General features: G+C 39.7%; 1 protein-coding gene across 1 annotated transcript in view; it reads left to right on the top strand.

The window, feature by feature from the left end:
* PRKCG (protein kinase C gamma) overlaps positions 1-13,064 on the top strand; it is a 610,652-nt gene that overhangs the window by 376,218 nt on the left and 221,370 nt on the right. Inside the window, exon 4 of the mRNA XM_077457420.1 lies at positions 12,750-12,861. Within this exon, the coding sequence (XP_077313546.1) occupies positions 12,750-12,861 (112 nt within the window). The remainder of the gene's footprint in view (positions 1-12,749; positions 12,862-13,064) is intronic.

Raw genomic sequence — 13,064 nt, 5'->3', positions numbered from 1 at the left:
ATTTTTATCATTTTGTTTGCACAAATAGAGCTTTATTTTGGTGGTATTTATTCACGACTCCGTTTTTTATTTTTTGCAATATAAGTGAAAAAATAGCGTAAATTGGGGGAAAAAAAATATTTTCTTATTTCTATTTTAAAAGAAATCCAATAAAATCGAATTTTGTCATAAATTTAAGCCAAAATGTATTCTGCTACATGTCTTTGGTAAAAAAAATTCCTTTAAGTGTATAATAATTGGCTTGTGTGATCACGGACATATGTATGCAAATGATCATGTACAGATGTGTGCAGGTGATCACGGACATTTGTGTGCAGATAATCATTGGGACATGTGATTTTAGTGGGACATATGTGGGGGACCTGTGTTTTTATTATTTGGGGACATGTGTATTTTGGGGACATGTGTGGGGACATTGTGTTTACACTGTGTTTTACATTAGACGGGTGATCAGTGGGTAAAAAGCTGTAAAAAACAGCTCATACTCACTGATCACCAGCCGGCTGCAGTGATCCCCTCTCCTCTCCTCAGCGATGACTTCCGTGTGAGGAGAGCCGATTGCCTAGCAACCGGCTGTTTGTTTACATCACATGATGGCTGTGATTGGACACGGCCGTCATGTGATCAGGAAGGCCAATCACAGAGCCCTCTTGCCGATCCGAGATGCGCCATGTCCGGGTAACACAAGCGTGTTGGGATCGCGCCGCTGCGCGGGCACGCGTGCGCGTGCTCCCCCTACTTCTGAAGGATGTTCAGGAACATCCAGTCAGAAGTAGAGAGCTCCCACATGGCTGTATATATACATTGGCCGGGGTGGGAAGTAGTTAATCAATCAGTAAGTGCTGTATAGTCCTCCTATGTAGTCTGTGTGGTTCAAAGAATTAGTGCTGATATATAAACGTGCCAAAGATGTTATTTATATCCTAATTAATTTATGCACTTTTTTTTCTCCATAATTCTTATTGTTTTCTGGATAATTTGTACAAACAAGAAGTTAACATACAGAATGTGTCAAATAATGCATATATTGGAAGAATGGAAAATACAGTATGTGTGGTTCATATGATAGTAGTAACGTAATAGTAATTGTAATTGTTGAACGTAATAGTAATTGTTAAGCATGGATGAACAGTTGGACCATTTTACAGTTTAACATTTGAACAATTCTAGATTCCTTATCAAAAACCCATTCTAACTGAGTAATTTAGAGTATTTTAAAGTATAATAAAGTATAATAAAATAAGATATAATATAGGAATAAAATATAAAAAAAAATATAAACATAAAGAATATAAAAATAAAAGGGAAGGAAAAGTAATGACTGAAACTGTTATACATATGTGTAAGAAAGTATAATTTTGGTCCAGAGGCTATGTGGAGCAATGGGATAATTTCCAAAGGGATTTGAAAATTCATGCAAATTGATTGATTAACCATTTCCCGACCGGCACACGCTGATGTACGTCGGCAGAATGGCACGGCAGGCATATTGGCGTACAGGTACGTCCAATCTTAAATGCCACCCTGCCATCATGAGCAAGCCGCTGGCGGCGCGCTTGCATGCTGGTCGGGACCCCCGTAGTCCGGTCGCGGGTCCCATGGACTCGATCACCACGGGCATACCCGCGATCGTGTCACGGGGCGGCTGAACTGGGAGATGCCGTTGTAAACAACATCTCCCCGTTCTGCCTAGCAACAAGTGACGCTGATTAGACATGTGCAAAAGGAAAAAATTTGTTTAGTTTCGCTTCGTTTTAATTCGTTAATTAATTAATTTCGTTTAGTTATATTCGTTAAATTCCCTAAATTCGTTTTCGTATTTCGTTTAGTTTTCTACCGAATTCGAAAAATCGGTCACATTCGAAAATATTTCAACCAAATTCGAAAATATTTCTACCAAATTCAAAATGATTTCAACATGATTCGAAATTATTTTAACTGCAATCGAAACTATTTCAACCGGATTCAAAAATATTTTGCAACCCGAATTTAGGGCCATGTATCTCGGGGTTACTTGGTGCTAGAAACCCCAAATTTGGATATTTTCTAGTGCTAGTTCTATTGTGTTTGCATACCAAATTTGGTGCTTCTAGCTATAAGTGACCCCAAGATATGTGGCCCCAAATTCGGGTCGCAAAATGTAATTCTCTGCTGCAGAAAAGTACTTTCATATTGCCCATATCTGGGGTCGCTTGGTGGCAGGTGACATGGCAAGTGGACAATTCACAACTTGGTCACATGGCACTCGTGGCTGGTCACATGGCACTCATGTTAAGTCACGTGGCACTCGTGGCTGGTCACGTGGCACTCGTGTCAGGTCACGTGGCACTTGTGTCAGGCCACGTGGCACTCGTGGCTGGCCACTTGGCACTCGTGTCAGGTCATGTGGCACTCGTGGCCGGTCACGTGGCACTCCTGGCAGGTGTCGTGGCAAGTGGACAATACACAACTTGTGGCAGGTGACGTGGCAAGTGGACAATACACAACTTGTGGCAGGTGACGTGGCAAGTGGACAAATACAATACACAACTTTTGGCAAGTGGACAATGACATACAGCATATACACTTGCCTTGCAATCGACATCTGTGACTTCTTCAATCAGGCATGCTGACAACTTCATTGATACCATAAATATAAATTAAATAAGATGTGTGTGTTTTTTTTTTGCACTGGTACACTGCAAGTATGAAAAGTTGATGTGACAGATATATATAAGTAAGTATAAGTAACTAACCATCTTCCAAAATTTCTAATTCAAATCAAAAAGATTAGAACAGAATAGAAAAAATAATTTAATAGAATAAAATAGAAAATATACAACCATCTTCTGAAATTCAAATTTGAATAGAATAAATTTGAATTTCGAATAGTATGAATTAAAATTTTTAAATGAATTAATTTTAAATTTGGATAGAAAAACGACAGAACAGAACAGAATAGAATATATTATATTTTATTCTGTTCCGTTCTATTGTTTTTCTAGTCTATTCTTTTATATTCTATTAAAATCTTTTCTATTAAAATCGAAATCATTGTATACTAAATTCGATTTTCGGAAGATGGTTATATATATATATATATATATATATATATATATATATATATATATATATATATATATATTCGACATTTGAATTTCGTATGGAATGAATTCGAATTTGAATATAAAAGATTAGAATAGAAATAGAGAATAGACTAGAACAATAGAACAGAATAGAATATAGATACTATCTATTTAATTTTTAATTTTTTTGCAGATTACCATTTGTTTTAATAAAATCTCCTGCAGACTATTAGCATCTATTTCATTTTTTTTGAAGATCTCCTGCAGACTATTAGTATCTATTTCGTTTTTTTCACCAGATCTCCTGCAGACTATTAGCATCTATTTCATTTTTTTTGTAGATCTCCTGCAGACTATTAGCATCTATTTTTTTAGCAGATCTCATGTAGACTATTAACATCCATTTCACTTCTTTTTTTGCAGATCTCCTGCAGACTGTTAGAATCAATTTCCTTTTTCTTTTTTTTGCAGATTACTATTTATTTCCATCAGATCTCCTGCAGTATATTAACATCTATTTCATTTTTTGCAGATCTCCTGCAGACTATTAGCATCTATTTCATTTTTATTTTTTTTGCATTAGAACAGCCATTTCCTTTAGATATAGATGCTAATAGTCTGCAGGAGATCTGCAAACAATGAATATCAGGCTTTCACACTGGGGTGGTGCGCTGGCAGGGCATCAGAAAAAGTCCTGCCGGCAGCTTCTTTGGAGCGGTGAAGGAGCGGGAACTCACCGCTCCTCCACCACTGCTCCTTATTGAAATCAATGGGGCAGCGCTGCGATCCCGTCGGCAAAACGCCGCTCCGGGTCCCACTAGCGGCTGAATAGCAGTGTTAAACCGACGGTAAAGCGGTGCTTAAAATAGCACCAATTTACCGATGACGCCCTAGACGGCTCAGTGTGAAAGGGCTCTAAGACAGCTTTGTGGGAAAGCAAGAAGCAGCTCTGGAGAGAAAACGAGAAGAGACACAGGCGCCTTCTAAGTGTAGCTGTAAGGTTTAATAAAAGTATCAGAACGACTCACAAGTGTAGTTGATTAACAGGCATGTAAAATCTCCAGGGCACAGAGCAGGGAGTTGTCCTTGGCAGTTATCTCCAGGGGGGTCCACGAGGGACGCTGTCATCTGTCAGTGGAAATGGGCTGTCAGTGCAGGTGGTTTCGGGGCCTTACAGGTCGGTGGAACGCACTGGCAAGATGGAGATTACATCACTTCCTGCTAACAGTGTGGACATGAAGGCTATGGCGATGCTTTTGAGGAGCATGGGCTCCTTCTTCAGGCCGAGATAAATACTGTGACAGGGTGCTGCAATATTTTTAGATAGCTATGTACAACATACTGCATGCCCTACAAGGCATGATCTGCTCTAATTGCATAAAAAAGAATAGAGACCCAGTGATGATGTCACTGGGTCTCAAATATGTCTGGAAAGAAAAACGGTTTTATTTTAAAATGATAAGTGATATGTTGATGAGGGGGGAAGGAGGAGCCAGGAAGTTCAAAATATACTGTAGGAAGGTGAAGCGTCAGTTCAGTTAGTCTAGAGTTCCTAAAATGTGCAGTTTTTGCTTTATGATTTTGGATTTCAAATAACAAATGGATAATTTTTAGCAGCCTTTTCTATAGTTGTGTACAGAGCAGTATACATAATTTTCCTTATTTCAATGCTTGGAAAAATAATACAAATTTATTTTCCAGCATACCTGTCAAGTTCTGTTTTTTAAACAAAAAATGCAGTCAAAACACAAGATTTGGAATGTCAAATCAAAAAAATTTCATCATGAAGCTTAAATATTAGCTGTTTCATTTAGTGTACCGGCAGTCCTAAGATTTTATACACAAATAATCAGGCATATCAAGTGAATTATTTGTATACCAAACCTTTTTAATATCTCAAAGATGATGAGTATAATGACTTGAGTGAAACTACAAAATGACTAGATTTGCCTTTGGTAAAATTCCTAATTTATTTGTTCTTTGTATTTGTGTTTTTTTGCTTTTTTTTGTAAATGTGATGTAAGTTTCTGTACTGTCACTTCAATTTGTCTGTGAAAGGAACACAATAATGAGGCTAATAAGGATCTCCTTTTGGCAAAAATTGGTCCAGGGTGATTGAAAGGAGGTTCTGCAATCCTTGGGAAACCATTTAAAGCCTACTGCACACCTAAAAACTATAATTTTACTTTGCCAACACAATTCATCAAAATGGCAAACGTTTAACAAAAGCTTTAGATTTTCACCAACATTTTAGGGGGAATTACAAGCATACCCCACTTTTAAGTACACAATGAGGTTTATTTAGCTGGAAAGTGCAAAATCAGACTCACTTCTGCATAGAAACCAATGACATTCCAGGTTTTATTACCAAAGCTTAATTGAACAAGCTGGGATTAGAAGCTCATTGGTTTCTATGCAGAAAGGAGTCTGATTTTGCACTTTCCAGCTTTAGTAAATAAACCCCAATGTGTAGTTAAAAGTGGGGTATGCTTGTAATGTGGTGCCAAACATATACTTCCCAATATATAAGTCTAGGCACATGCATAGTTTGGTCTGCATTCGGGACTATGTATTTGTATATATCTGTTCTGTAGAAAATGTGGACAAATTTAAAACTATTTTGGTGGTCAACTGACAGTGAATATATATACCCCACAGCAGTTGCACCAATGGTTAAATGAGCTTGTAAACTATGGCAACACCGTTACTGAAAACATTTGTGACACATTTTACTCTTCTGCTGCACAGCACTATAGTACATTATTTTGCCTAATAAAAAGTCCACTTGATTGTTTGCAAACCATAATTAAAACCCATAGGGGACAGCTCACTGAAGTGTTCACATTACATGCTAGCTCAGCAATTCACATACTTTTTTTTAACACCCCATCAGGCTAATTGAAATGTAAAAATAGAAAATTGCTTGACCTTACTGTACATTATAACCCAGCACAGATCAGCTGAGCTAGTGGAAAATATACGCATCTTCACAATGATTGGATCAGTGGATCTTGGCAATGACATCTGAATGCACATTGATCTTGGTGTAGGGGCTGGGATTTTTGCTGGCCTGAAGAGGAAGAGAATTGTTAGTGTTTGGGGCTAAGTTAATATTAAGTTTAGGGTGAGAGGTTGGTTAAGGGTTAAACCTTAAAGGCAGTTTTTTTTCGTTTTAGGTAGAGATGGTTAAAACACCTCTTTAAAAGCTTAACCACTTTCAGACCGGACTATTTTGCTGGTCAAAGACCAGACCCCTTTTTGCGATTCGGCACTGCGTTGCTTTAACTGACAATTGCGCGGTCGTGCGACGTGGCTCCCAAACAAAATTGACGTCCTTTTTTTCCCACAAATAGAGCTTTCTTTTGGTGGTATTTGATCACCCCTGCGGTTTTTATTTTTTGCGCTATAAACAAAAATAGAGCGACAATTTTGAAAAAACGCATTATTTTTTACTTTTTGTTAAAATAAATATCGCCCAAAAATATATAAAAAAACATTTTTTTCCCTCAGTTTAGGCCGATACGTATTCTTCTACATATTTTTGGTAAAAAAAATCGCAATAAGCAATTATTGATTGGTTTGCGCAAAAGTTATAGCGTTTACAAAATAGGGATAGTTTTATAGCATTTTTATTAATAATTTTTTATTTTTTACTAGTAATGACGGCGATCAGCGATTTTTATTGTGACTGCGACATTGTGGGGGACCCATCGGACATTTTTGACACATTTTTGGGACCATTGTCATTTATACAGTAATCACTGCTATATAAATGCAGTGATTCCTGTGTAAATGACACTGGCAGTGAAAGGGTTAACCAGTGGGTGGCAGTGTAGGGGTTAAGTGTTCCTAGGGGTGTGTTACTAACTGTGGGGGGGTTGGGCTTTAATTTAGTGAACACTGATCTCTGCTCCAATCACATGGAGCAGAGATCAGCGTCACTAGTTGCTAGACAGAATGGAGAAATGCTGTTTACACGGCATTTCCTCCATTCAGCCGTCCCGTGAGACGATCGCGGGGATGCCCGTGGCAATCGAGTCCGCGGGTCCCGCGTCCGGACTCACGTGGGCCCCGGCCAGCGCGGGAGCGCGCCGCCGGCGGCGCGCTCTCTATGGCAGGGCGGCATTGAAGATTGGACGTACATGTACGCCAATATGCCTCCCCGTGCCATTCTGTCGACGTACATCGTCGTGCGCTGGTCGGGAAGTGGTTAAACACAATTTAAACAGGTGTCCACATTGAAGGATTTCCCTTCATTCCTGTTCTGGTGGCAACCCTAATGCCACGTACACACAAGCGTAATGTCCGACAAAAAAAGTCAGACGGTAGCTTTTCAACTTATATTCCAATCATGTGTATGACCCATCGGACTTTTTTTTACCAAAATTCTGACAGACCTAGAAATAGAACATGTTTTAATATTTCCGACGGAACCAAAACCACTCGTCTGTATGCTGTTCCGACGAACCAAAAAAGATGCATGCTCTGAAGCAACTATGAGATGAAGCTATTGGCTACTGGCTATTGAACTTCTTTTTTCTAGTGCCGTCGTACGTGCTGTACGTCACCGCGTTCTTAACGATCGGACTTTGGTGTGATTGTGTGTATACACAACAGTTTCAGCAGAAGTCCGTCAGAAAAACCTTCAGAGTTTATTCTGACGGGAAAACAGGTGGTGTGTACGCGGCATAACATTTTGGCTTTCCCATAATTTTCTGTGTCCCTGACAATTGCCAGACAGAGAGGGTAAATCTTCCCATGAGTGACAGAGACAGCAAAAAGAACTTGAAAGGGCTTTTATCATGTCCTTACTCTGCCAAATGTAAAATAACAAGTTTTGGCTTTAGATATACTTTAATTTTAGTGTTAGGCTGCTTTCACACTGGGGTGGTATTCAGGCGTTACAGCGCTAAAAATAGCGCCTGTGTAACGCCTGAAAAAAACCGGCCCCTTTAACTCCAGTGTGAAAGCCGGAGGGCTTTCACACTGGAGCGATGCGCTGGCAGGACGGTGAAAAAAGTCCTGCTAGCCGCATCTTTGCAGCGGTGAAGGAGCGGTGTATTCACCGCTCCTATACCGCTCCTACCCATTGAAATCAATGGGACACCGCGGCAATACCGCCGGCAAAGCGCCACTGCAGCGGCGCTTTGCGGGCGGGTTTAACCCCTTTTCGGCCGCTAGCGGGGGTTAAAACCACCCCGCTAGCGCCCGCACACCGCCGCTAAAACGACGGTAAAGCGCCGCTAAAAATAGCGGCGCTTTACCGCCGACGCTGCTCCCGCCCCAGTGTGAAAGCAGCCTTAGGATTGAAGAAGTAAGTTTTAGGTTTTAGGGTTAAAACAGTATTACAGCCATGGGAAAATTTTTATTATATTGCAGCTTACCAATTCTTAAATGTGACAGCTGCATTCTTTTTTTTAGGCTTTCTTTTTTTTCTTTTCTTTAGATGAGTAAGTCTGTTGAGTCTGTTGTTTTTCAACAGAGGCTGTCCTGCAGATGTACCAATTAGAAGATTGAGACAAACCAATTAGCACTGAGAAGAGTGCTTATTATGTTCAACTTAAATTTTTAAGTAAAATCTTTATCCCAAAAGTAGAGAAAACTGTAACTTCTTATAAAGTGTTAGCTGGAATTCAACTTCAATTTGTTAGTGTATTTAAATTGGATACCCCCCCCACCCCCCAGGTTAAAAATTCTGATGTCTCGAGGTGTCTCTGTTGCTCCTTTCTCCAGAATGTAGACACCCTAATACATGAGGTGTAATACTGGCCTAAAAAAGAAGACAAACAAAGCGACCACATGTAATTACTTGTACGCTACAATATATTACATATTTAGTTTTGAGTTTATTACCACTTTCAGATGTGCATTTAAAATGAGTTATTGTCATCTATACACAAAACATTTACACACTGTGATACTGGCGTTGATTTATTAAAACTAGAGAATGAAAAATCTGGTACAGCTGTGCATGGTAGCCTTCTAACTTCAGCTTGTTCAATTAAAGTGGTAGTAAATCCCATGCAAGGCAATGGCATAACTAGCACATTATGAAATACTTACCTTAGAAAGAAGCTCTCTAGTGGTGCTCACATGTCTAACTGCCTTCCTTTGTGGCCACCTTCCCCGAATCCATGCGGCCTCGCTGCTATTTGCTGCCACGCTTCTGCTGCAGCCGAACTCTGCATAAAAACAAGTGGCTCAAGGGGCAGTGTGTAAGGCACTTTGCCACCCCTCTTTGCCTGGGTCCAATGGGCCCAGCAGGACCCATGGTAGAGCCAGCCCTGCGTACAAGTTCCCAAAAAGTTTACTACCACTTTAAGCTTTGACAAAAAAATAAAAGAATAAATTGTAAGCTGATTGCTTTCTCTGCAGAGCTGTACCAGATTTTGCACTTTCCAGGTTTAGTAAATCAACCCCATTGGTATCTACACACAAAATACACAACGTATAATTAATAAAGAGAGATTTACATAATCATGAATTATACACCTCCAGACTTGATATGGAAAGGGTCCTAGTCCTCAGACCTAGATAAATAAAATGGCACTTGTTTGATGTTATGACCTTTTTTCATTGCTGATAAATTGAAATCTACCTTTACATTTACTACAATTGTAATTTGAAAATGTTAATTTATTCTGAGTTGCTGTTAGAAGTATGACACCATAAGATTAGACTGCAGTTACAAATGTCTTCTGGTCCAAGGAAAATGTAACACTTGCTGTATTTAGTATTGTAGATGTGTTAATCAAATCATAACACAATGAGGTAAAGGTCATGAGAAATAGTTATAGGTGCAGCTTTAATATTGTATCGAGATGTACATAATGAGCTTCATTTGTGGATGTTGTGCATTGTCTTCTTGTACTATTTTTAATTGCCCCTTCACAGTAGTGTGACTAGTTTCTTTCAATATGGGAGTATTAAGCCCTCAAAGTGACCAGAACAGCTCCATACTGACTGTGTTATACTATCAGGGTAGTTGATAAGCCCTCCACATTGTGGCCTACGCTGATCCTGTACACAGTAGGAAGACTGTTAAGATGTAGTTTGCAGACCTTATACTACCCTGGTGCTTCCTCACAGAATGTACAACTGAAAGCCCACAAAGCATATACAATATTTTCCACACATTACACCTAGAAAGGAACCAACTTTAACTAAAAATGTGTGAAACAACCCAAAAAGTGAAACAACCCAAAAAGTGAAGACTTAAAGTAGTCCAGTCAAATACTTTCTCCCTGCTCCCACCCACATATCATGCCCTATAGTAACTAGCCTGTAAAGGAAAGATGTCTATACTTATTATTAATAAGTATAATGAGAATAATGATATATAAAAGAATAATAAGAAGTATTAATAAGAATAATATCTATTCTGAGGGTGTTCCAGTCCAGCCACAGCGTAGTATAGAGGAGGAACAGACGACAACAGATTCTGCACAGTAAGCATATGGGTGATGCTACCACATAGGCATCGCAGCATTGTCAGTGACCTCTCTTCTTCACTGAAGCCAGCTGCTCGGAAGATCATGTGACCAAACTGAAGCACCTTCAGATTAGGTAAGTATAGACATCTTTTCTTTACAGGATAGTTAGCATAGGGCTTAGAATTGGGGTGGGAGTAGGTTTAAGCTAGATAGCATGAGGCTGGACTTCTAATTTAGGGCTACATTCACACAGGTGTCTAAATATTAGAGTTTAGCTGTGTTTAGAAGACTTTTCTAAAAGCAGCTGGACTCACATAATGCAGAGTAATCATGGTATTCATACATAGGATTAGCAATGTATCGTTGAATACAATTTAGCTGCATATAGGAAAAGAAGGAAAGTGCTGCATCCAGGTGACTTTTCAACTTCTACCTGGAGCTATATGCCGCTAAGTAGCTGCAGTTTATTTAACAGCAGAAATTACACACATCCCTTTTCTTCCTGAAATGTTGATATTCCTTCTCATGTTGGTTCTCAATGCCCTTATGATGGTATTCATTCTTTGCAGATGTGGTCTAACAATAGTTAGCAAGATGTCAAAGGTGGACACTGACATTCTGGTAAAGTTGTAAAATGTTATTTATGTGTTCCCCCTGACTAAGCTCTGTGGGCAGAATGAAACGCATTGAAGATGTGGCCTGGTTGGGAGCCCAGGCTGAATCTGGCATATACCTTCTATCGGGGTTTTGCAGAGATGTGTGACTTCCAGGACTTTTACCTATTCCATTAGATGCCTAGAGCTGGGATGAGCTCTGTCCTTGTCTGCTCTCCAAACGGTAGCTACATAAGGCTGGATTCACACCTATGCAGTTTTAGTGCTTTTGCATTTTGCAGATTTGAACTACAGCCCATTTAACATGGTTTCCTATGGAACACGTTTCTGTAGTTAAAATCTGCAAAATGCAAAAGGCACTAAAACTGCATAGGTGTGAATACAGCCTAAGAGGACCTGGTGGAGCCTTGAGCAGGACCTGTAGATTTAGTTTGGATACACTCGTCCTTCTGGTGACGACTGCAATATTTTAGATTTACCGTCATTTTTTCTTTCAGTGATAATGGTCACCAGAAAATGTAAAGATGGAGAATTTTTGCAATGGAGGGACATGACAAAACTATCTATCTAAAACAAACAAAAAAATTAAGTTTGCGCTTTAGATACATAACATAACATAAAACTTGGCAGAGATTTTAATACTTCCCAAATGTATTCAAAAGTTTATGCATTAGAATATTTATAATTCTCAAGGACTCATCCCCAAGGTTTACACAGTTCTGAAGCCCCATCCCTTTTACTGAACTAACTTACATTCTTTATTACATTGACATAAAGAATCCTACAATGAGAATGGGATCATATCTGAGTGGGGACCACAGCAAAATATGAGCTGGAGATTTGGGGAAAAGGGGGGGAGGGTGGGAGTTTTAGCCTTTAGAATCTCAAAAATATATTTAATGCTGGTGGGTGAGATATAAGCAATCTGTATCATCATGTAGCACATTGCCGCATATTGCTGCAAGTCCTCTCAGCCAGGGCTCCAACCAGGCCACGCCCCCAACACATTGCACTCCTTGCCTATGTGAAATGCATTGGGCTGGCCTGGTTGGAGCCCTGGCTGAGACTTTCACATACTCTTTTACAGAGGACTTGCAGCAATGTGTGCTTATGGGACACTGTTCATGCTACATAGTAACATCTGGAGCTGAGACAAGCTCCGTTCCCATCCGGAACTCCCAGTAGTTGGCATCGAATGTAGACCCTCTAAAGCAGTGTTTCTCAACTCCAGTCCCTCAAGGCGCTCCAACATGATTTCAGGATTTTGCTTGGATGAAACCTGCTGTGGTAATTACCAAGGCAGTTAAACTGATCAAATCAACTGTGCAAGATAATGGAAAGTCGGAAAATATGGCCTGTTGGAGCACCCTGAGGAGCAACCTGAGGACTGGAGTTGAGAAACACTGCTCTAAAGAGCCTGATCAGCACCTATACTTTATATCTAATTCACAATCTGCATCAGCAATCTAAAATTGACACTGAAGTTTTGGATGCCCTGGGCCTTGAAAATGCATTTCAAAGGGAGCACTGCTATATCTCAAGACACCTGTGTGACTCTGCCTTTGCTGGGTATATGGAAGACATCCTTCTAAGTCAATAAGTTGCTAATGTTATGTTAATTTGTGTTTTGCTTGCAGGATCCACGTAGCAGACACAAGTTCAAAGTACACAGCTACAGCAGCCCCACCTTCTGCGATCACTGTGGTTCTCTTCTTTATGGGATGGTTCACCAGGGAATGAAATGTGCTTGTAAGTAACACATTTGGATGGTATCACATATTATGAGTATCGCCTCTGGTCTAATCATTATAAATATTGTATAACGTACCATCATCCAGAATTTGTAGTGTTTTAAAAAAGAAAAAGGGTCGAATGGAAGTATCGGGGATAGTCGCTCACACCAACCCCATATGTAGTTCCATTCAGCCCTATAATAGATTGGACTATACCGG

Source organism: Lithobates pipiens, unplaced genomic scaffold (assembly GCF_037356315.1).
Source record: "Lithobates pipiens isolate NorthernLeopardFrog02 unplaced genomic scaffold, aLitPip1_a1.2 Scaffold_27, whole genome shotgun sequence".
In the NCBI taxonomy this organism is placed as follows: Eukaryota; Metazoa; Chordata; class Amphibia; order Anura; family Ranidae; genus Lithobates; species Lithobates pipiens.
This window is presented reverse-complemented; position numbering and strand designations above follow the sequence as displayed.